The 23,981-nt window shown below is 56.9% G+C and overlaps 1 protein-coding gene across 2 annotated transcripts in view; it reads left to right on the top strand.

Annotated features, from left to right (window-relative positions):
- The window catches only part of PER2 (period circadian regulator 2), a 42,321-nt gene that overhangs the window by 12,340 nt on the left and 6,000 nt on the right, over positions 1-23,981 (top strand). Inside the window, exons 3-22 of one of the 2 annotated variants that reach the window (XM_089916120.1) lie at positions 294-356; positions 1,302-1,456; positions 3,310-3,431; positions 4,465-4,666; positions 6,766-6,817; positions 7,898-8,040; positions 9,562-9,640; positions 12,784-12,890; positions 13,482-13,635; positions 13,844-13,952; positions 14,660-14,785; positions 15,256-15,340; positions 15,801-15,963; positions 16,050-16,174; positions 16,998-17,162; positions 18,151-18,405; positions 20,452-21,272; positions 22,387-22,573; positions 23,333-23,383; positions 23,498-23,687. In XM_089916120.1, coding sequence (XP_089772246.1) covers positions 294-356; positions 1,302-1,456; positions 3,310-3,431; positions 4,465-4,666; positions 6,766-6,817; positions 7,898-8,040; positions 9,562-9,640; positions 12,784-12,890; positions 13,482-13,635; positions 13,844-13,952; positions 14,660-14,785; positions 15,256-15,340; positions 15,801-15,963; positions 16,050-16,174; positions 16,998-17,162; positions 18,151-18,405; positions 20,452-21,272; positions 22,387-22,573; positions 23,333-23,383; positions 23,498-23,687 — 3,354 coding nt within the window. The remainder of the gene's footprint in view (positions 1-293; positions 357-1,301; positions 1,457-3,309; positions 3,432-4,464; positions 4,667-6,765; positions 6,818-7,897; positions 8,041-9,561; positions 9,641-12,783; positions 12,891-13,481; positions 13,636-13,843; positions 13,953-14,659; positions 14,786-15,255; positions 15,341-15,800; positions 15,964-16,049; positions 16,175-16,997; positions 17,163-18,150; positions 18,406-20,451; positions 21,273-22,386; positions 22,574-23,332; positions 23,384-23,497; positions 23,688-23,981) is intronic. The other variant, XM_089916121.1, reaches the window with a different exon arrangement.

The following is a 23,981-nucleotide window of genomic DNA, read 5'->3' on the forward strand; positions in this document are numbered from 1 at the left end:
AGCACGGTGACCAGATCTTGGGAGACGGAAGAGTCAGGGAACCCCTCGAGCAGCTGCTGAACCGACACCCCGTGGTTTATAGAAAACGAACTTCTCCTCTAGTCTTGGGTTTATATCCCCCGGTACTTAGCTTCTCCGGTGTCCAGAGGTTTCTTGTTCTTTTTCTCTTAAGCTCATATTTTTTCCTAATTGACTTACTGTGGTGTAATCCAGCCCGTCATCGCTGGGTGGATGGGGGGAGAAGTGGGTGGACACACTCTTCTGAGTTTGGCCTTTATTTTTTGTTCTTTTAGTCCAGGTGCATTTAGCCTGATGATGGTGAAGTCTCAACACCACCTGTCCACAAGTGGCTGCAGGTAAGACCAATTAGAACTCCCTCAATTTAGAGCCTTTAGAGAGATGGAAAGATTTGTCATGAGATAAGGTTTTGGGGGTGGTGCAACTTTTTTCAGGCTTCTGCTAGAATCTGTTAGTCTGAGCAGCTGTCCGCCTTGTGAGCCCAGCCACGCCCTTTCAGACGTCCGTCCCCACAGGCCGCTCACAGCCCCTGATGTTGCCCAGACCTGTAGCTGCTCAGCTCTCACTAAGCAGACCTTGTCTGCATCTTAGACATGTATCTGGAACACTCACTTTTTTTTACGTGTTTGTAACAAACGTGTCCTTAATTTCATATTGACAGACGCTTTTACATCCCCACTGGAGCAAAATCCCGATCTCTGTCCTGGGCATATGGGGCCTTTGCCATCACCACCCCAGAGGCCCGACCCCATCACTCTTTCGGTACCCTCTGTCTAAACAGGCCCATCTCCCTCAGCAAGTGCCCCCTGCCCCTCCTCCTACCCCTTCCACGTCCTTGAGTTTGAAGATCCTCCTTATAAACCCCCTTTCCTCTCCAAGGCCTTCACACGTCATTTATGTCCTCGCCCCAGGACGCCACTGTGCTGCCCTCTGGGGTCTCCGTCGCTGTCTCCCTCTCTGTCTGAGATGGGGGGGGCAGAGCTCAGCAGTGGGGCCTGCTGGCCGGGCTGTGGGTGGACCAGCAGGGGGGAGGGCACCCTCCAGCATTCACCTGGGTCAGAACACTGGTTCTCCTGGGCAGTTCCTCTCCCTGTGAGAGACACGAGGCGATGTCTGCATACATTCGTGGTTGTCACAGCTGCTGGGGGCTGCTGCATCCTGCTTGCCCACCCAGGACCACGTGGACCGCAGTGTCCTCGCGCCCTGGTGGAGAAACTGGACCAGAGGCACGTTTCTTCCGAAAAGGGCACTTAGGGTACTGACGTCTTTCTTTAACTCCGTAGCAGCGAGCAGTCCACCAAAGTGGACACCCAAAAAGAGCTGATCAAAACGCTGAAGGAGCTGAAGGTCCACCTCCCTGCGGACAAGAGGGCCAAGGGGAAGGCCAGCACCTTGTTGACTCTCAAGTACGCCCTGAGGAGCGTGAAGCAGGTGAAAGGTATGTCCGCCTCACGTGTTTGTTCCAACCTGTAGAAGTCGGTTTCACGTCTCCCCAAATTAGAGCTTCAGTTGTGTTGATTTTCTAAAATTCAGTCCTGAAGTAGCAGGAGGAAGTTGGGGAAGTCTGATGAAATCTCAGCTGGTTGGAAATCTCAGTTCATTGGAAGTTTTCTGTTGTACTTTTAGAGGAAAAAAAAGCAGGTAGAAAACCAGCTGATAAAAGAAACCCATTTACAACATGAAGCTTTCGTGCCCAGGGCTGGGGTCAGGTCACATTCAGGAATGTCCAGCACCTTCCAGGCTCTGGCTGGAGAGTTGTGACGTGTGTGTACGCTGGCGACGTGAATAGCCCCCAGCATTTAGCTGAGGGCTTGCCCCTCCTTTAAAAAATAATGTGAGGGGGCGCTTCCCTGGTGGCGCAGTGGTTGAGAGTCTGCCTGCCGACGCGGGGGACACGGGTTCGTGCCCCGGTCCGGGAAGATCCCACATGCCACGGAGCGGCTGGGCCCGTGAGCCATGGCCGCTGAGCCTGCGCGTCTGGAGCCTGTGCTCCGCAACGGGAGAGGCCACAACAGTGAGAGGCCCGCGTACCGCAAAAAAAACAAAACAAAATAACGTGAGGGGGAAGAAAAGGAAACAAACAGCAACAAAAAAAGGAGAAGATACAAGGAGGGTATTGCCTGATCTTATCCTTAAAGGACAGTATTTTCGAGCTGCTCCAGATTCAAGACCTTGGGCAGTTCATTTCTCATTTTTCTAAAAATATGTGAATTTCCATCGTGGTGGTCTTTGCACCAGGAAGGCGGCCAGGCGGAACCAGGCGCCCCCTTTCCATCACAGGCACACAGTGACAGGACCCACGTGATCCAAGTCCTGCTTACCTCTGGGGGTATGTTCGGGTTTTACTGTTGGGTGGAAGAACTCGTAAGAGCTTTCAGAGCCGGTCAGTGGAATCGACTGAGGCTTTTACCTGAGATGTGTGTGCAGAACTCTTCACAGATTCAGTGCAGGAATCCACCGACAAACACTGCAGATTCCAAAGGACTTGTGTCATCAAGCTGCTTTACGTTGCAATAAATTCCAGATCCCTGCCGTAACTTCCAATAGCGTGCAGTCTTCCTTCAGTTGCTCCTGTGGCTGGCCCTTCCACTGAGCTGGGGCCCCTTCCCTGGGTCTCAGGTAAACACAGGTGCCTCTGTCTCTGGGGCAGGTAAGGAACGCACCACCGTGGAGGGAGCGCCGGCATCTCCAGTGCACTGTCCTGCCAACAGCCCATCCCCGGAGACCAGGCCCAGGACACCCACGCCAGGGGTCACCTCAGCACGGTTTAGCTGTTGAAGTCGGGCATCCTGGGTTCCACTCACCTGAGGGCTCCCCTCTGGGTGGAGATAGCTTTGTCACCCTGTACGGGGTGTCCCGGGATGCGCGGTCCTCATCTTCAGTTCTGTTCTGAACAGTTCATTCTGAAAACAGGGTTGTTTCTCACGCCCGGTGTTTCTAAGAGTTGATTCTGTCCGGATGGGGGCGTCTGACCCCCGAGGGGGCAGATGCAGGGGCTGCCACGGCTGTCCTGCGCGGAAACATTGATGCTGTGTCGCGGTTACAGGCCTTTGGGGAAAGTGAGGCTTAGGTAGAACCGTGTGGTCGTGTTACTGAAAAGAATGTGTCTTTATCGTTTTAAAAATTTCTGTAATCAAAGGCTTTCTAATTTTTCAGGGAAAAGAATCCCGGATTTCTGTTTGTCTAGCCTTCACATTTCTCTGTGTTCTGTACCCACTTCCTCATGAGAAAGGTAGAGCCCCAGCCATGAGTTAGGGCCGCCCTCAGCCCTGCCCTTGGTCTCGCCTACAGCCAATGAGGAGTACTACCAGCTGCTGATGTCCAGTGAGGACCACCCCTGCAGCGCCCATGTACCCTCCTACACGGTGGAGGAAATCGAGAGCATCACCTCCGAGTTCATTGTGAAGAACATGGTAAGTGTCCTAACGAGCGAAGTCTTCACCCAGGAGACCCAGCTCAGGTGGCTGAGGTCTTCACCCAGGAGGCTCAGCTCAGGTGGCCGAGGTTTTCACCCAGGGGAGCTGGCTGAACCTCCGTTTCATAGCAGCAGGTTTGGGAGTTTCGGGAAATGAGTTCCTTCCTTAAAAGAAAAAGTAAGTCAGGGATTCCAAAGTGGTGGCCGTCTTGCCGACTTGTGCTGTTCTCTGAGGCTGTCCTCTTGCGCTGACTGCACCCCACACCCCGAGTGTGTGTGAGTGAGCCCCCCTTGACTGAGGGCGGGGGTGGGGGGAAGGGACACACTAGGTGACTGTCAGTTCACCTGCGGGGCGGGCGCTTCGTGAGACTCCACAAGCTCATGCATTTTTAAGCAACCCGTAAAGGTGAGGCCTCCCTGGAGGTCTGGGGAAGGGGAGGGAGTTACCCCCAGTTCTCAATTAATGAGAGGAAACCAGAGAGCAGGTGGGGACCCAGAGGTGCGGAATCGCAGCAGTGATGGCCTGCAGAATGGGACTCCCTGGCCCTTCCTGTCTCTTTCCTCCCGTGCCCTCCCTGCAGCTTAACCCCCAGGGAGCCCCACCCCGAGCTCAGAGGGCCAGCCAGTGTAGGGAGAGCCCGTGGTGGGCCAGGGGGCCTGAGGCCTCCAGCCCCCGAGGCAGCCCTGAGCCCCGGGAGAGAGAGGAAGAGGCCCCCTTCCCCCTCCCGAATCACCCAGGCTGGACGCCAGGGAGCTCCGTGCCCAGAAGACGGAGCAGGTGACAGCTGCAGGGAATCAGCGCAGCTGGGGTTCCTTTTTCAGATAATATCCCCCTGGGACCCCAATATATGTAAGAGGGGAGGCAGAGTTATCCTCGTCAGGGCTGAGGAGAGGGGCCCAAGGCTTCCCCGGACCCTTCACGCGTCCTACTCCCTTCCCGTCTGTCGGCCCCAATTCTCTGCCCTCGGGGAAGGGTGACCTGTCCAGTCCCCTCCAGCCCGGCCTCACCAGAGTCGTGTTCTCCATTCTAGGACATGTTTGCTGCGGCTGTGTCCCTGGTGACCGGGAAAATCCTGTACATCTCTGACCAAGTGGTCTCCATCTTCCACTGTAAGCGGGGCACCTTCCACGACACCAAGTTCGTGGAGTTCCTGGCGCCCCACGACGTGGGCGTGTTCCACAGCCGCACCACGCCGTGCAAGCTGCCGCCCTGGAGTGTCCGCCGCCGAGCAGGTGAGGGCCCCGCGGCCGGGCTGCCTTGTCCTTCTCCACAGGCAGCATGGGGAGGGGCTGGGCGGGGCCGCCCCCGACGTGGGGCTGCTGCCCACCTCCCCTCCGCTGGAGGCCTGCAGTAGGCCCCCGTGGAGGGGCCTGAGGCTGCCCTGTCTGTCCAGGTGCAAGATTAAAGGTGGTTTGCTCAGAATACATTTAGAGAGAGAAAAAAGTCTTTTCATAAATTTCAGAAAGGGAAAACTGCTTCAGAAGATTTTAAGACATGTCAGGCATTTTAGAAAGGAAGTTGATCGGAGCTGGAGTCTGGACATGAGGCTGCAGGGTCGGGGGAAGGACAGAGGTACATCTGGAAGGCTCCCTGCAGGTGGTGCAACGATGTCAGCATAGCGGGGGGCTCTTCACCTCCACCAGAGGCCGCACCATCCTCCCGGGCTCAGACCCCGGCCTTCCAGGCGCTTCAGGCTCCAGTCTGCGCCCAGGTGGCTGCTTCCTCGGACCTCGGGTCCCCCACCCGCCCCCATGTTCCTGGCCACAGGGCTCTCACGGTCAAGTGTCGTGTGTCCTTGTCCTCCTGCAACATGGTTGGGGAGACATTGCGTCTGGAAGGCACGGAAGCTCTCTCGTGACCAGCACGGGCCTTCACATGAGTGGGTACAGGAGGGGACCAGTTGACCAGACAAGTCTCAGCAGAAACACGGCACGGGGTCCTGGCAGAAGGTACTGGAGAGGAGGGGGTCCCCACCAGCTCAGGCCTTTCAGTGACTGGGTGGCCGACAGCATAAGTCCTGCAGTGTCTGTCCACCTGCACCTTGACTGTCATTAGCCCCTCGTTGGGCTCTGATTGCTCAGAGCTGAGACGGACCCAAAGAGGAAAAGCCAAGAGAGACGAGCAGGAAACGGACGGGGCCGGGAGTCCCCCCAGAACAGCTGGGCCTCAGTTGGGATCTTAACCAAGAGCCAGCCCTGACCGCACCACCCAAAGCTGACTCCCATCTCATCCTTGGCTCCTGGGTCAGCATCTCTGCTCACGTCGAAACGCCTCTCAGCCCACTGTCACCAGCTCCTGGATCTTGGGTCCCTCCACACCATGGTGCTCCCTGGCAGTCGGCAGCGGGGCCGTCACTGTCACAGCCACCTTTCAACAGCTGTTCCTCCCTGACAACAGACAACCCGGGGCTAGAAGTGCAGTAAGCTTTAGGGTTGGCTCATTAAAGGAGGAGACACTCGCTTTGCATTTCAGAGGTAGAGCTGTCTGCTTTCTCCCAAAGTCCCAGCCCAAGGGCTGTGCGGTCAGATCACTAAAGTTTGTGGTGCACGTTACTAGGACCTGTCAATGCTGGGTCACTGCGTGGAGGGAGGGAGGCAGCTCTGCGTGTGGATTCACAGCACGAACAGGCTGGCGCCATCTCCCCAGGATGCTTGCCATTGAATTTTTGTCTGAATAGAAAAGAAGGACCAGGTGACTTCTTGAAGGCCTTTCCAGGCCGGAAATTTTATATCATTTTCCCCAACCAGCAATCATCTACTTTTCCTCATTTCTTTTGAGTAGAGGAAGCTTTACCTGAAAGACCAGAGTCTAAGATTTCTTTTTCTGAAATGCGTTTATTGTGGAAACACCATTCCGTCATCTCTGATGAGGTCACCCAGTCGAACTCATGTTTTTACTAGACATTTTAAAATTTAAAGTAAGTTAATATTTAGGAAAAGGATTGATGTAAGCTGTGAAATGCCCTGAGTTGCTTCTATTAGAATTAAATATCCCCCAAAATATGTAGGTTGAAATGTCCAGGGCTTTATATGCAAAAATTCTGCACGTCAGTCAGTACGTCTTCCACAGTTAAATTGGTCGTTAGTTAGTGTGTTTGTAGCAGCGCTTCTAGCACGGCATAATTTGGTGAGTGCACGCTCGTGAAATAGATTTCTCCTTAGTCAGAACTGTGGTACAAGGTCTCTAACCTAAGGGCTCTGCTCAGCGCCAGGTAAATGTGCATCACACCTTGACTCTCGATCCTCCTGCTTCTGCCTGGTCTGTGGGGAGTAAAAGCACTGTCCCTGGTCAGTGGTGTAACAGGGCGAGTGACTGGGGCCTTTTCTTTTAGACTCTTTTACTCAAGAATGCGTGGAGGAGAAATCTTTCTTTTGCCGCGTCAGGTAAGCCCAGGTTTTCCTGAATTTCACTGCACAGACGTTTCATCATGAGGGCCTCTCGTAAAGGCGGAGGAGGTGCAGGGATGCCCTCCGCATGCTGCCAGCCGAGGCCACAAGCCTGCCCAGGCCCTGTTCTTTGGGGCTGCGGTGCTGCAGGAGTATCCCTGCCACATAGCATGAGTGTTCCTGAAAAGTCCGCGTGAAAACACGTTTCCATAAGCGGAGTTATTTGTTTTGTTTGGGGAGGGGGGGCACCACTCGGCTTGTGGGATCTTAAGTTCCCTGACTCGGGATTGAATCCAGTCTCCGGCAGTGAAAGCGCCGAGACCTAGCCACTGGACCACCAGGGAATTCCCGAGCCGTGTTTTAAATGTGCACAAGGTACTAAGACAGCCTGGTCAACGATGGAGCGGTTTGCCTGCTCCTTGGGGGGAGTGTCGGCCTGGGGAGCCCGGACTTGCTGTCTGTGACCCAGGAAACTGGCCGGCAGCCCCCACCTGGGAAGGCATGAACCCCATGGTCTGCGAGGACCCCGGAAGCATATGTGGCCTTTGGTTCGAGTGTACCTTTTTTCAGGGAGAGCCCCATAGCTTTCCCAGCAGGTTTTTGGCCCCAAATCGAGTGACCAGTTGAGCATCCAGCTGCGGTATCAGGAGTGACCCTGGCCAGACACTGGCACCCTCAGAAGCTGGGGCTGGGACCCCACTGTTGGAGCAGCATCCTCTCCCCAATTAAAATGCAAACTACTCCAGAGAAGGACCCCTGATGCTCCCATGGCTCAGGCCGGTGACTCTCCAGTTGACCCCTCACTGTCACCGGACGTCTGAGGGTGAGGACGGAGGAGCGGGGTTGGGGGTTCCAGACCCTCGGGCGGGACAGAGGTACAGACCACAGACCGAGGGAGCACGTCCGGCTTGGCCTGGGTCCCCAAGTGAGGGGCCTGGCTCTGCTCTGCAGGCGTCCGTGCAATAAATAAAAGGATTGCTGAGACATAACAGCTGTCGCTGGGGGAGAGGTAACCAGCAATAAAGGATGACTCCTTCGGTCGTAATCCCAAACCTCTCATCGTGCCCTCCTCTGCAGTGTCGGCAAAAACCACAAGAGCGAAATCCGCTACCACCCGTTCCGCATGACGCCCTACCTGGCCCAGGTGCGCGACCAGCAGGGTACCGAGAGCCAGCTGTGCTGCGTGCTGCTGGCAGAAAGGGTGCACTCGGGCTACGAAGGTAACAGCTGGCCCAGGCCACTCCCTCACTTCCTCCCGTGGTTCAGATACATGAGTGTGAGGTGGGCTCCCGGCCCCTGCCTCTCCCCAGCCTCGGGCAGAGCCTCCATCTCCCTCAAGACTTGGCACCCACCTTTGTCACCTGGCCCTCCCTGTAGTCCCATCCACACCACCTCCCCTTGTCAGCTAAAGGCTCCGGGCCCTGGCATCTCTCACCTGGGTCCAGCCCATCGCTGAGGGCCTCTAAGGTGTGGAACCCTGAAGCAGCCACCGCCTAAGAAGTAAGTGCTAGGCATTCCTCCCTGCTCACCTTGGTCCGTCCCACCTCCTGCGGGATGTCCCACCCTCCGGTACGGCTTCTGCGGACCAGCTGTGGAGCCTCCAGAGCCCAGCGTTCCCCTGACCCCCAGTCTCTGTCCTGCTGTTTCCTCCCCTAGGGCTCCTCCCCTCCACCTCTGCCTGTAGAAACCCAGTCGTCACAGCAGGCTTACCACACCAGGTGTCCTTTTCTGGACCTGCTGGCTCCTCAGGCCACCCCCTCCCAAAGGACCCAAGGCGCTTTGCCACGCTGCTTGTATCCTCCCAGCAGCCCCTTCTCATAGGCTTTCTCGTGGCGCGGCCTCGCGCTGGCCACAAGACCTGGCCAGGAACCTAGGTCCTCGCCATGGCGACTCAGCAAGTCACGAGATTTCAAAATTCTCTGGAAGCAGGGCCATCTGAGAGTCCTGAACCACAGGGGTCCAGTTTAGTCCAGGTTTAATTGTATTTATAATTGTCTCTCAGTGGTTAATGATGTCTTTTTTAAAAAGGCATTTCTTAAAAGTGATAGAAATGTTTTAGGTATATGAGTTCCTTTCAGATGTTTGCTGGATTCCCACATATAGAACATTCTCTTCTAAATATTCAGTAAATGTTTAGAGGGGTTACTCAGATCTCAGCACGTTATTCCCCAAAATGATCAGAGTCTCCTTCAAGAATGAAAAGTTTTGGAATTTTGAATGTTTTGCCCATGAATTTGGTCGTTGAGGAAAATTCTGCATATGTGACTTCCTTTATGAAAATTACTCATCACCTCTGCCCACCTTAGAAACTGTGAAGTCCCAATACAGTGACGTTTGCTGAGAATTTTGAATCCAAATACTTTACTCCTTTAAAAAATATAATTTGTTCAGTTCACTCTCGTTGGATCTTAAACATCATGAAGACGGCCTTGCAGCAGGATTTTGCTGAAAGAAGCCTAAACCTCACCACGTGGTTCTGCTAACATGGCAATTCCTAGCTTTCTAGACTAAAACTGGTCCACTAAGAAGTTGAGAAGCCTGGCTGGTGGTCACCAAGCGTAGGGTCTGTTCTTCACCCTTCAGGACGTGCTCTGTTATTCAGAGTCCACTGTTAATTTTTTCTCTAGCTCCCTATCATTCTGAATCTATCAACACATGGTGTTTTCCAGTAGTTGTAGTATGACTACATAAAGTACGTATGGCTTAGAATCGGAAATCCGTGCAAAATTCTTTTCTTTCAGCCCCTAGAATCCCTCCTGAAAAGAGAATTTTTACGACCACACATTCGCCAAATTGTTTGTTCCAGGACGTGGATGAAAGGTAAGCGATGCAGCGCCGTCCCCCTGCCAGCGCTCGCCTCTCCCGCGGTCCTGGCCTTGAAGTCAGTATCGCATCCTTTATGTCAGCCGGTCGCCCCCTCTCCCCAGATATTTTGTGTTTCAGCATTATCGTGGTGGTTACTTAATAACTAAATAAAGCTCAATCAATTTTCATGTTTTTGACGCTGAAGCTGTTCAGCTAAAGCTAAGGCTGCGTGTTGCGTGTAGTCATCAACTGAAACGTTTAATTATACATAGACAATGAGACAGTCATGGAATTACACTGCAGACCTCTAATTGTACATAGACAATGAGACAGTCATGGAATTACACTGCAAACCTCTAATTATACATAGACGATGAGACAGTCATGGAATTACACTGCAGACCTCTAATTGTACATAGACGATGAGACAGTCATGGAATTACACTGCAGACCTCTAATTGTACATAGACGATGAGACAACCATGGAATTACACTGCAGACCTCTAACTGTACATAGACGATGAGACAGTCATGGAATTACACTGCAGACCTCTAACTGTACATAGACAATGAGACAGTCATGGAATTACACTGCAGACCTCTAATTGTACATAGACAATGAGACAGTCATGGAATTACACTGCAGACCTCTAATTATACATAGACGATGAGACAGTCATGGAATTACACTGCAGACCTCTAATTGTACATAGACGATGAGACAGCCATGGAATTACACTGCAGACCTCTAATTGTACATAGACGATGAGACAGCCATGGAATTACACTGCAGACCTCTAATTGTACATAGACGATGAGACAGCCATGGAATTACACTGCAGACCTCTAACTATACGTAGACGATGAGACAGTCATGGAATTACACTGCAGACCTCTAACTATACGTAGACGATGAGACAGTCATGGAATTACACTGCAGACCTCTAACTGTACGTAGACGATGAGACAGTCATGGAATTACACTGCAGACCTCTAACTGTACGTAGACGATGAGACAGTCATGGAATTACACTGCAGACCTCTAACTGTACATAGACGATGAGACAGTCATGGAATTACACTGCAGACCTCTAACTGTACATAGACGATGAGACAGTCATGGAATTACACTGCAGACCTCTAATTGTACATAGACGATGAGACAGTCATGGAATTACACTGCAGACCTCTAATTGTACATAGACAATGAGACAATCATGGAATTACACTGCAAACCTCCTAAGATGTGGACGCTGTGTAGGTGGGGCACTCTAGGGAGCTGGTCATCATTCTAACTGAGCCTGTCTTTATTACCTTGTTTAATAAACCCATTTCAAAAATTGGGCACATGAGTAAAGGCTGGTACAACCAGGGACCGTGTGCCTGGGGCAGTGTTAGGACACCCTTGGCAGGATCCCAGCACAAGTGCATCTTCCAGCCTGCGTGCCACAGGCTGCTACAGGGAGGGGGCCACCTCGTACCTCTGCCCAGAGCCCACTCGGACTCCCCTCCTGCGTCTCCCACCCAGGGTGCTGTAGCTGGTGCCCATGGCCCCGCTGGAGTCGGGAGCACTGACCATTCTGAGAGGGCTCTGGGTTCTCTGGCATCGGGTCAGGGGCCGTGTGTGACTCCCCTGGCTCCTGGGCAGACGCACGAAGACGCAGAGAATGCCACGGCTGCCGGCAGTGATCAGGGAGAAGTCTCCTGGGAAGACACACGGGAAACACGCTGGGCTTCATGCAGTGGCATCCGTGGAGGGTCGGGACCTCCTCGCAGCCTGCACCTGGTCTGGGACACGAGGTGCCCCCTCGGATGCAGGCCACGGGGCCTGCTGGACAAGTTCTGCTCTTGGGCAGCCAGGGCCCATCAGCCTCCACCAGCCCCTGACTGCTCAGGTGTGCCCTGCCGGCCACCTGCGGCAGAATCTCCGGAGGGACAGCGTCAGGTGCAGGTTCCCAGGCCCCGCCCAGCCCTGCCCAACAAGATCTTGGAGGTGGGGGAGTGGGAGCTGCATTTGTGTAGCAATCCCAGGATAATTTTTATTCCTCCAAAAGACTAAGAACTCCTGTCTGCAGCTGCCCCAGGTGCCCACTCATTTGTGTGCAGGAGGGCTGGTGAGCAGGTCGTTACAGGCCAGCAGGCTGCAGAGCCTTCCTCAGCAAAGCCCAGTGGGCAGCCCAGCCCATGAGCCCAGGCTGGCCAGGGCTCCCCCCTCTCCTCCGACCAGGCCTTGGCCAGGGACATTCTGTACATCCTGTGCAAAGGAAGACACGAGGCCCAGAGAGCATGCCTCAGACGAGAAGGGAATCCAAGAATGGCGCCGGGCCCGTGAGGAAGTTCCACCCCACACAGAACAGGCAGCCTTCACTCTAATGATGCAGGAGGACGTCCTCCACCAGAACAGAAGGGTTTGGGAAAACAGCTGTTGGGATGAAAGAAGACGGGCCTGAGAAGGGGAAGGCCGAGCTGCAGCTCAGGAGCGGGGACGGCAACTGAGCAGGGATAGCAGAGGGTGCTGGACACACAGAGGGGACGGGACACGACAGAGGGAAGGGGGACTACAGAAGTTCAGTGCAAGACGTTGCCCAGAAAGCAAAACAGCTCCCAGGGAAGACCTGACGGGCACAGAGCGAAGGTCCCCAGCCAGTGGTGGCCACTCCTGGGGAGCCGCGGTCAATTGGACCGGACACAGCGACCACACTTAGAGCTGGAGCAGAACACCTTGAGCTGGAAAAGACGCACACGGGCGGGGTTTTCCTGGTCCCGGCAAACCTGTTAAAAAAAAAAAGTCCATGTCAGGCCACATCTAGCCAAACTCACGAATGACACAAAACAAGAGAAAGGTCTTAAGAGAAGAAAACGACGTTGTCATGATTGATTCAGGAAATAGACGCAGAGCTAGAGTACTGAGCCTGCAACGGGCAGGGACTTGTGGGGCCTTATTTCCTATCGCAGACCCTCGGCGATGCTGCCGTTGTCTGTTTGCTACTTAGCTAGAAGACTGACTGTTTCTTTGTTAGCATGAGACCCACATTTTGGTCTTTGGGGAATTTGGAGTCGGACTCGTTCCTGGAGATGGTCGGCTGCCCCGTTTGGAGGCTGTGTTCTGGCTCGTGTCCTGAAGCGCAGCCATGACCCTGTGTGCGCTTGCTTTGCAGGGCGGTCCCCCTCCTGGGCCACCTGCCCCAGGACCTGATCGAGACCCCTGTGCTCGTGCAGCTGCACCCCAGCGACAGGCCCCTGATGCTTGCCATCCACAAAAAGAGTAGGTCCCCTTCTCACGGTCCTTCCCGGGGGCATGGACAAAGCTAGCGTACTCTGGGAGTGTCTTCCCGAGGTCAGCACCCACCGGGAGGGGTCCAGTGGGCTGCGGGCAAGGGGTGCCCCGCCCCCTGCCTGAGTCCTGGCGCTGTCGGTTGGTTGAGAGTCGCCCTCGGCCCGAGTCCTCGGCCCCTCATCTTTTACCATTGGCTTCGCCAGCAGGCGGGAGGAGAGACAGGGTCAGCTGCGGTGGGGGGTTGGGGGGTGGTCTGCCCAGGCCAGGGGCTGGACGACACATGTCCCCAGCAAGCCCAGGCCTCACCGACACAGGTGACACTGAGCGTCCCGCTGGCAGCAGACCTGTGAGGCTCGCGGGGAAGTGTGTCCTAAAACGTGTAAGGACACTGCCGCAAACAGTCCCCGGTCGCAATTTAAAGCAAGACGGGGGATTGAAAGTGGTGGCTTTGAAGAGGTATTGGCACCTCCTAGGTTTTCAGATGATTCCAGAATCAGGTGCATCTCCACGTGTCTTTTCTTGTACCGCGAACACCGGTTGAATCTCTTCGCTCCCTGAACTCTGTTTTCGCTCTCCTAGTTGTGCAGTCCGGCGGGCAGCCTTTCGACTATTCCCCCATCCGGTTCCGTGCCCGGAACGGGGAGTACGTCACGCTGGACACCAGCTGGTCCAGCTTCATCAACCCGTGGAGCAGGCAGATCTCCTTCGTCATCGGGAGACACAGAGTCAGGGTGTGAGTGTCCCCAGTGCCCCGGGGGGGCTGGAGACCAGGACCCCGGTCACCTCCCACCACGTGCTTGTGCTGACCTGCCCCCTGACCCCTGGGGGGCCCAGCCTCGTTCAGGCAGAGCAGTGAGGGGAGGGGAGGCAGGTGGCGGGCCGGGGGTCTGCAGAGAGGAGGGCGGGGCCCCGACTCACAGAGACAAACGAAAACCACGCAGGGGGCCTTTGAATGAGGACGTGTTCTCGGCTCAGCCGCACGTGGAGGAGAAGGCCCTGCAGCCCGGCACCCAGGAGCTCACGGAGCAGATCCACCGGCTGCTGCTACAGGTGGGTGGGCTGCCTGCACGCCCTCCCTCCTGCCCCCGCAGGCAGCCCAGAGCTGCCCTGCGGCCTGGGGGCCCCCCACCCCCCGTTCTCAGGCCCTTCTCCTCCTTCCAGCTCTGCCCTGCGCCCTGCTGCGCATGGTGGTGGTTTCTGTCCCGCCCGCGTGGGGCTGCCCCCGCCTCGCACATTCAGGGCACCTGTGTCTGAACCACAGCTCTGGGCAAGTGGCTGAAGGGCGCACCCCAGCCCAGTCCCCACGTCCCAGGCGCCAGCCCACACGTGACCCCCGTGGGTGGAAGGGGGCGGGGGCATCCCTGCAACACGGGACGTCGCGCTGTCCCCAGGGGGAACTGAGGACGCCCCTCCCTGTCCCTGGGGACACAGCACTCAAGACAGATTCCTGCAAGCACGTTGGCCCCACGAGGAGTGGCCTCTTGCCTCTCGGTTCCGGGGGCTGTGGGAACCGTCAGGCACCTTGTTTTGTTTCCAAGCCCCGTGGCCATGGACTCCCTGTTGGTGGAGTCTCCTGGGGATTGGGATCCAGGACCAGCCCCGCGGGTGGAGCCTGGGAGCCCACTGCAGCCTGACCCTGGGTCCAAGCCCGGCCCCACCTGGTCCCCGCCGAGGGCCCCCGGGCAGGTCGCGGCGCCTCTGAGAGAAGGCGGGCGCGCCCCGGCCCGTCCAGAGTCCTTCTGTTGCTGTCTCCCCAGCCTGTCCCACACAGCAGCTCCAGCGGCTACGGGAGCCTGGGCAGCAGCGGGTCCCACGAACACCTCCTGAGCCAGACCTCCTCCAGCGAATGCACCGGCCAGGAGGACCCCTGCCGGAGGAGAGCCGTACGTGCCCCTCTGTCCCCCCCTGTCCCTCTCTGTCTGCCATCTGTGACTCAAATGTCTGAGCACTTTAGAAACAGCCCTCGCCGGGGCCGAGCCTTTCCGACCTCACCTGCTCCTGGCTGCTCTGAACTTGGCTCACCTGGGACTTGTTGTGTAACCTCGAAAGGGTGGAGGCAGCCACAGACTGGCTAGAGGTTCAGGTGAAAATTATTTAACAGGCCAATCAAGCAAAAGTGAGGAGTTAACTGTAGGGTTAGGGTTAGAAAGAAGGAAGTGTAACCTGCCGTTTCCTTTACTTCTTATTCTTCCAAATCGTAAAATCTGCTGTATCTAGTTCTGCCTCTCAGGTCTCATTCAGAACTTGCTGCTGTTGCTGGGATTAATCCTGCTTTTCTCTTTCCAGGGTGGGGCAAAGGCTGCGGGCGGGGGGGGGGCGGTCTCCCAGGGTGAATGATGTGTTTTTCTTCCAGGAGATTTGTAAAAATGATAAGAAGGTCAAAAGCAAAAGCCCTTGTCCGGATGAATCTGGAGAACAAAAGAACGAGTCTGCTGCAGGTAACAAATGATCCAGCATTTCCTTAGTGAGACTTCAGCGTGGTCAGGCGAGGAGACGGAAAGCTGTACTGCCGGCAATTATGGTTAAAACTGTTATTCCCACCAAGTCATGTTTGAAAAGACCGACCCTCCCCAAGGCAGGGAGCGTCGACTGACCATAAGGCGCCTGTGATCTTATTGGCCCTGAAAGTTTCAGGAGCTCAAGTGAAGAACTGACCTTTCCCACTGCTGAGTCCCTGACCCTGGGGACAGGCCGGACCGAGTGCCGCAGAGAGAGCGCCCCCCAGGCCCCCTGCGGATGGCTTAGCAGTGCTGCATGAATAGCGGGTCTCTGCGTCTGTGAAGCGTATTCTGAGGCCCCAGCCTTATCTTTAGGTAGAATTAAAGTGCTTTGTCAGTATAGAGTGTACTCCGGGGAAAACAAGGATTAACTGAAAAAACAATGTTGTCGTTCCTCCAGAAAAGCAGAGCAGTTCCCCGGCTCAGATGAAAGCTGTTGCAGCCCCGGAAAAGGACCGCTCCAGGGCCAGCCTGCCCGAGGCCGGCCTTCCTGAGGAGCCGGCCTTCAAGAGCCTGCTCGCGGGCTCCTACCAGCAGATCAGCTGCCTGGACAGTGTCATCAGGTGTGGCCCTCTGGCCTCCCTCCCCACCCAGCTGCTCATGCTGTGGGGTTCTCTGTTACGTGAAGCCCTTTATCACCCTCCCACAGGTACCTGGAGAGCTGCAGCCAGGCCACCACCCTGAAGAGGAAGTGTGAGTTCCCGGCACACCTCCCCACGCCGAAGGCCAGCGACAAGCGCAAGGCCACCGCCGGCCCCGGGCCACATGCCGCAGGTACCTGGTTCGTTTAAGCTGTTAACTGCGGGATAACTTAGACCCTCTCTGGTGGGATCAGGCGTCATTTGAGGTCCTGGAGCCCCTTTTTCCAGGTGGATTCTGAGCGGCTTCAGGGACACGGTATTAGGGTATAGGCTATTTTTTACATGACCAGAGTAGCTCAGAACTTCTTATGAGCTGGAGATAAAGGTGGTCCTGGACTTTGAGGGCAGGATCCTGCGGGGCTCCTGGAGGCCGGGGCCTCTCGGGCTGTCATTCTTGGGCATCTCAGAGGAGGCCTGGCCTCTGAGGGTCAGTGACCCCACGAGTCAGATGAGACCTCAGGCCCTTCAAACATGAGGGCGTTGCTGGCGGCCGCCACCAGGACCAGAAGTAGGGTCTTCCACTGTAGACGGAGGCCCAGGCGACCGGACAGCCGTGCCCTGGTGGAGTCTGGCCCAGCCCGCAGGGAGGGAGCGCCACCTGCCTGCCTGCACTCAGCAGACGGGCTCCTGACTGCTGGGCGGCCCTCCCCACAGGCCCACGGCAGAGGCCCTGACCCAGGGCTCCACGGTCACCTGCTGCCTGCCGCCTCCCTCCTCCCAAAGGACTCAGGAGGTCAGGGCGGCGGCATTCCCATTTCAGAATCTCCTCCTCTCCGCCATCCCCCGTGAATAAACACCTGAGGACACAGTGTCACCTGCCAGGACGTGTGCAGACTTGCAGCTGCCCCCCGCCCCTGCCCCCAGTACTGGGGCACCACCTAGGCCTCCACGCAGCTTATCCCGACAGTTCATTTTTATCGCATTTTTGTGTCTTGCTTCCATTTTCCCTTATAAAGAGACCGCATCACCCTTCAAGGTGAACAGCCACACGGACGTCAGCACGCACTTGACCTCGCTGACGCTGCCCAGCAAGGCACAGAGCGTGGTGTCCCTCACCAGCCAGTGCAGCTACAGCAGCACCATCGTTCACGTGGGCGACAAGAAGCCACAGCCTGAGCTCGGTACGCTTGCTGCTCCTTGGGTGATGTCAGGAGAAATCGGACTTGAACGATAGAGATGAGAAGTTTTGACTGCCGTCCTCAGATTCTCTTTAAGTTTATCCAAGTGTGGAGGTAGCTACACAGCCCAGTAACAGGGGTGCAGGAAATCCGTGCAATGCCCGGCGGGGGCGGCCACACCTGTCCTGCCCCCGCTGCTCTCTGGCTCCACCTGTGACAGGTGTCTGCTCAGGTGTCGATACGGAGGGGCCTCCCAGGACCGAGCAGGGGTCCCAGGACTCCCCTTTCGTTGGTGCCGAGAGAAGCCTGGGGACGAGCCCCTGCCCAGCATCCTGCTTCCTTGGATGGGATTACAAGCCTTGCCCTCCCCACGTGAGGACAGGAGCCAGTGCGGGTCGTAATAGCAGGACAACCAAGGGCGTCACGCTGAGCTGTTCTTCAGATACCACGAGTAAAACGAATCCTGAATTCATTCTTTGCTTGGAAGGGGGGCGTGATGAGGGCAGAAGTACACATCAGAGAGTCAATGTCCAACCCCTTCCAGGACGGTCTGTGGTCCCACCCGCCCCATCCTGTCTGCACCCGCAGTTCCACTGGCCACACTGTCAAGCCCGTGATCCTGAGCCAGGATGAGGCCGTGCGCCAGCCTTAGCCTCTTGCTCTGAAAGCACAAGACAGCCTGGAGTGTCTTCAGCGTCAGAGGCTGAAAACCCCCCGAGGTGCCCCAATTTAGAGGACTGATCCCGGAGCCCCTGGGTAATGGGGCTTCCTACCCCTTTCGTCATTAACTTTCTCAGAAAGCTAAACAAATACATCATGTTGTGGGCATGCTGTGGGCGTCGTGAAGGAATCTTATCCCCATGCTGTGGGCATCGTGAAGGAATCTTCCATGCGAATGATTTCTATTCTTCGTAGGTGCAGTATGCGTTTTTTCAGCCGTTTTAAAATAGAAGGGCCCTTGCAGATGAGAGCTGTGCGTCTTCTGTTACAGAGACGGTGGGAGATGCTGCCAGTGGGCCCGAGTCTCTGGATTGCCTGGCGGGCTCCGTGCTGCCCTGCGGCCTCGGTCAGGAGCAGGGGCCCTTCCGGAAGCTGGGCCTCACCAAGGAAGTGCTGGCCGCCCACACCCAGAGGGAGGAGCAGAGTTTCCTGCTAAAGTTCAGAGAAATAAGAAAGCTCAGTGTCTTCCAGTCTCGCTGCCATTACTACTCACAAGACAGACGCAAGGGGCAGTCGAGTGAAAGAGGTAAGTGGTAATGCCTGAGCTAAAAGCGGATTTCTTTTTTAACTTTATTCTTAATGCTACTGAGTCTAGCGCTGCTTTCAGAAGGCGAAACGTCCCCAGTTTGGGACACGTGGGTTTGTAAGAAGCTGTTGGAACTTGACCGGTGATGTTCTCAAGGATGTCACTTTGTGTTCCCAAGGGAGCAGTGCTGTAAATAGTGGTGACAGTCCCAGCCCAGCCCCCTGTGGAATGCAGGGCGGGCAGTTGCAGTGCTGCCATGCCAGACATTTCTTGCCTGGGTGACTTTGAGGGGCAAGAGACCCTACCCCACCTTCCCACCCAGACAGGACCCTCAGAGGACCAGCTGGGCTAATGCACCGCCCAGAGAAGGAGCATGGCACTGACGGGGCGTTTGGTGTCAAGCCCCTGAGGGAGGAGGTTAGCCCCAGACGACACCGTAGGAGGGAATGGCACCCGTCTCCCCAGAGCACGTACGTTCCTGGCGGATTGGCCTCAGGGCCAGGCTGCTGACTCCAAGCCTGACAGAGCCCAGGGGTGCGTGAAGCTGCCCTTTAGGCTGAGAGCCATCAGGTGGTCAACGGGCAAGGGATGAAGTGGAACAGACAAGCTTCCCTGCCCCTTTTCTGGTCCAGGAGCCTGGCTCCCAACCCCCAGCCACCTTCCCAGGCGCCACTGACAAGGCCAAGCTGATCAGAGATGCCGCCTCTTCCCTGGGCTCCCAGGCCATGACACAGGGATCAGAGCTGAGAGCTAGTGAGCCCAGGGGACACACACCATGAGGACCCAACTCCCCCTGGTCTCTGGGCAGACACACCAAAACAGATGTCCCAGAAGTGAGAGGCTGACACACTCCTTAAGGAGTTTATCCCCAGACCCAGGGTTACTGCCAGCACATCGGGAACCTCTGTGGAAATCAGGAAACGGTGCCCACACCACCGTAGAATTCCAGCCCCCTCTTGCCCCCTTGGCCACGCATTTTGTGCAGTGCACAGACTGCACAGCTGTCCACAGCAGCCCCGCCCAGACCCTGGTGTGGCATCCCAGGAGCCCAGTGCTATAGCTCCGGGTCCCAGTAGGGGGCAGATTTCCTGTAGGAAGAACACCAGGCAGAGAGGCTGAATGGCAAAACCTCCACCCGCTTAGCAGTCTGCTTTGGGCTGGCCCATTTGCCTTTAGCGTGTGGCACAGCCGGCAGGGGATGTCCTCGCACACCTGCTGCAGGAGCCCGGAGTTACCCTCTGTGACAGGAGAGGAGAAGCTGAGGTTCCTGGGACCCGTTCCATTGCCCACCCCACCCTCCCCACCCCACCCCCGGCTCGGCATGACCCCCGAGCCCACAGTACTCCCAGCGCCGGCCGGTGCCCAGGGGAGGTGGGGGGGAGACATGCCCAGGGTCCCTTATGTCACTGGGTGGAGCCCCTCCAGCCTCCTGAGAAAGGCCCTCTCAGCGGCACTCATCGTCAGAGAGGAAGACCTTGGTTCCAAGGGCGAGCGTTCCTTCGGCCCTTTGCCTTCACTGGGCTGGAATCACAAGCTTTCTAAGCAGGAAACATCTCTTTTTAGGAACAGCAGCGATGAAGCTCGTAACACTGACAGATAAGGTTAGATGAGACCAGCGGTTCTGCCTCTAAGGTGTCACAAACCGCCCTTGGGGAATAGCGTCGACTTCCAGCTTTCTTACTGTTCTGGACAAATAAAACCTTCTTGATGCCACTTATCACTATTACTTCATGAAAGAAACGGCATTTTAATATGAGAAGAAAGCAAGGAATGTGATCTCGCAACAAAGGGTGGTCCTTTAAATGGATTGAATCTAGTTTTATGAAAACCTAACGTTTTGCCCTGATTTTTCTCACTTTCCTGCGGATCCGGGAAGACCGGGTGGTGGCCCCGTGATCCCCAGGCTGGCGATGGGGAGGGTGGGACTGACTGTTGAACTGGGAGGTGCCTTCAGGTTTCTGAGGTCCTACAAATCTCTGAAAATTGATGTAACAGGAAACATAACATAATTTTTACATTTTAACTCTTGTTTTCCCATTATTTTAGCTGCTCCCGGACTAAGAAATACCTCTGGAATAGATTCATCTTGGAAAAAAACGGGGAAGAACAGAAAACTTAAGTCCAAACGGGTCAAGCCTCGAGACTCCTTGGGGAGCCCTGGGTCCGGGGGGCCCCCGCCCCAGCGGCTGCCGCTGGTGGGCCTGAATGCCACCGCCTGGTCACCGTCGGACACATCCCAGTCCAGCTGCCCCGCGATGCCCTTCCCCACCCTGGTGCCCGCTTACTCCCTGCCCATGTTTCCAGCCCCAGGGATAGTGCCAGCTCCAGGGACCGTGGCAGCGGCACCCGGAACTCCCCACGCCGGCCTCGCGCTGCCCGTGGACACCCAGCGCGAGTTCGCGGTCCAGCTCCCACCGTCTGCCGGCCCCTTGCCCCTGGTCGTGGCCTTGGTCTTACCCAGCTGCCCCTTCTCTCCGGTGACCCCGAGCCTGCCCCCAGCTTTCTTCCCCGGCCAGCCGAACTTGCCGTCCGAGGTGATTCCTGCCTCGCAGCCCGAGTTCCCTGGTCGGACCTCATCCCCCAAACACCCGCACACGTGTGCCCTGGCAGAGCGCGGGCTGCCCGTGTCGCGCGTGGCCGCCCAGGCCGCCCTGCCCTCAGCCGCGGGGTCCGCAGGCAGGACCTCACCGCTGCTCTTCCAGTCCCGCGGGAGCTCGCCCCTGCAGCTCAGCCTGTTGCAGCTGGAGGAGGCCCCCGAGGGCGGCTCTGCGGCCGCAGGGCCCACGGGGCCCACAGAGACCGTGCGAGCGGGGCCCGACTGCCAGCTTGGCTCATCCTGGGACCGGCGGCCCGAGGCACCGCCAACCGTAAGGATCTCCTGATGCCCTTTGTCTAACGAAGGCAGGTGGTGAACGCAGCCGCCTTGGGCGGGTCACGAACATCCTGACCTCAGGTGGTCCCCGCGCTGAGGTTACTACCAGACCATTTCAATTCCGACATAAACACGTGTGCTAGGAAATAACATTTTCCGGGTAAAAGACCCTATCAGAGTAGACCAGTTTTTATTGTCTTGGGATCTGAAGGGGAAAAGGGAGTTTGGTTGTCTGATGGCGGATGCAGGCTCCAAATAGCCACAGGTGATTTCGTGACTCATCGTCATGGGCCTCCAGGTTTTCAGTGAATGCTTCGAGGATAGAGCACTGTCAGGTGAAAGGTCAGAACGGAGGCGCCTTGGAGGGCAGCTGGCAGCAGAGGGGCTCACGGTGAAGGAGCAGGGCCAGGAGGGAGCTGGAAGCCAGTGCCATGGGTGTGTATCCTCCCGCGTCTTGAGGGACGTTGGCATGTACTCGTACTCGGTTAATGAAATTGTAGTTTGAGTTCCAGTTAATGCTTCTGTGTCCTGAGAGCTTCGGTGTGTGGTCGCATCCGCTGAGGCAGTGTGATCCGTGGGCCCTCCAAGGAAGGAGCTGCACGGGGCTCCCCTGCCCGTGCTCCTGGGAGAGCAAGTGGGAACAGGGTGGCTGTCCCAGCACGGCTGCTGCCCTCCTGACTCCCGGGCCTACAGTCTGGGTTCCAAGGATTGGAGGGTGGGGGCGCTCCCAGGCCAAGCCCCCCTCATGTCCAAGCCCGTCCCCACTCTGGGGGTGCGGGAGCCGGGAAGCCAGAGCCCTGCCTCTGCGAGGAGCAGCTTTGGGGTGCTGCAGGAGACACTTGCCCGCCTTGGCGGAGGAACAAGCCTGAGGCTTCCCCCGCAGGGATCCAAGAGCTACCGTCTTTAGTGGGACTCTCCCCAAACTAAATTTAATTAGATGGCATCCATCCCACTACCAAGAGTCCCGCTGTGGTCCCAGTAACCACGGGGTCTGCGCATGTGGCACGTGGAGGAAGGGCCAGCGGTCCAAGGAGGGTGCACCTGCTGTGTCCCTGAGAGTCTGGTGCAGACCAGACACCTGACTTGGTGTCTCCTCCCTGTTCCCAAAGTGCGACCAGCCCAAGGATGCCCAGAGCAGTGACGCCCTGTGCACGCCCAGCGGCCTGCTGCACCCCCTGCTGCGTGAGGACCTCCGCTCAGCCATGGGCTCAGCCCCGTCCAGGAGCGGGGCCTCCGCCACCTCCTGCTCCCTGGGCTCCGGCTCGCTGGGCTGCGATGCATCTGCAAGTGGGGCCGGTATGTAGGTGGTGCTGGGAGCGCCTGGGAGTCGGGGCGGGGTGGGAGGTGGCAGGTGTGTTTGGAAGATTCTCACGTGATACACCTGGGTGTCCTTGACTCTCCGGCCCCCAGGGAGCCAGTCACCCCAAAGCCGCAGGCTGACTTGGGCAGGGCCCCGACATGCAGGCATCCAGCTGCACCCCGAGCAGCTCCTTGGGGCCCTCGGCCATTCAGACAGGCAGCTGGGTTCCTCCTACCCCGCTCCACCCGTGCAGATGGCAGCCCTGGCCCGCCCCACTTCCCTCTGTTGCCCGTCGCTCTTGACCTCAGCGGCACTGCAGGCCCCTCACCCCAGCTGGCCCTGCTTGGACTGTCCCTGGGGCTCCCCGGGTGTGCCGGGAGGGCTGGCAGCGGCTCGCCTTCCTGAGTTAGATCCCCTGGTGAGAAGCTAGCGTGTGGACCGACCGGGATCGTTCAGGTGTGATCTGGAACCGCCCCACGGGAAGAGCACACACTCTCCCCAGACTGTAAGACCCCCGCTTCCCTGAAGTGAGCGGGCCCCTCTCCCTGCGGGAGGCCTGCCGGGAGGCACTCCGCGACAGCAGCCTGCCGCTCACAGGGGCGGCTTCTCTGTGGCCTGGCTTAGTCCGGAGGCAGTGAGCCTGGGAGAGAAGAGCACGGCTTCTAAGATATAGCCCCACCTGGACTCCTCGGGGCCTCCCCAGGAGAGAATCACCTCCATGGTACCAGCTGATATCCTGTTTTTAAATTACCCAGACAACTCGAGAATTGGAAAGAGAAGGGAAGGTCCACCAACCCAGGCACCAGGTACCAAACAAAACCCTTCAGCTCTGTAATGCTGCCGTTCCTTTACACGAGCACAGCGTGCAAGGTCAGCGCAGTAGTCAAGGTTTTGACCTGCCATGCTTTGTGTTTTTAAAGGCAGCAGCAACACAAGTCACACCAGCAAGTGTTTTGGAAGCGTCGACTCCCCGGAGAATAACCACAGAGCAAAAGTGAAGGTGGACATGGCAGAGCGTGAGCGCCTCAAGGACGTCCTCCAGGACCCTGTCTGGCTGCTCGGGGCCCACACGGACGACAGCGTCATGATGGCATACCAGATGCCTTCGCGGTAACCGTTCACCGCCGGCTCGGGACGGTGAAGGGCTGGGTTCAGGTTTCCCCAGAACCCCAAGGCCAGAGGCCTTCCCTCGGGAGCCTTATCTCAGATTGAGCTGAGTGCACAGGTGGAAGCAGGGCTCCTCTAGATGGTGCCGCTGGCCACACAGAGCCCGCAGAGTGACCTGCTACAGGCCTCCAGGATGACGGGCTCTGGGGACCCGCCACGGTGTCACAAGACGTTTACAAAGCATTCGTGCCAATGTCGTCTCTTTTGCTCTGTTGCCAGCAACCCTATGTGGTCAGT

Source organism: Delphinapterus leucas, chromosome 8 (assembly GCF_059928025.1).
Source record: "Delphinapterus leucas isolate spDelLeu-1000000601 "Yukka" chromosome 8, BTC_Dleu_Yukka2, whole genome shotgun sequence".
In the NCBI taxonomy this organism is placed as follows: Eukaryota; Metazoa; Chordata; class Mammalia; order Artiodactyla; family Monodontidae; genus Delphinapterus; species Delphinapterus leucas.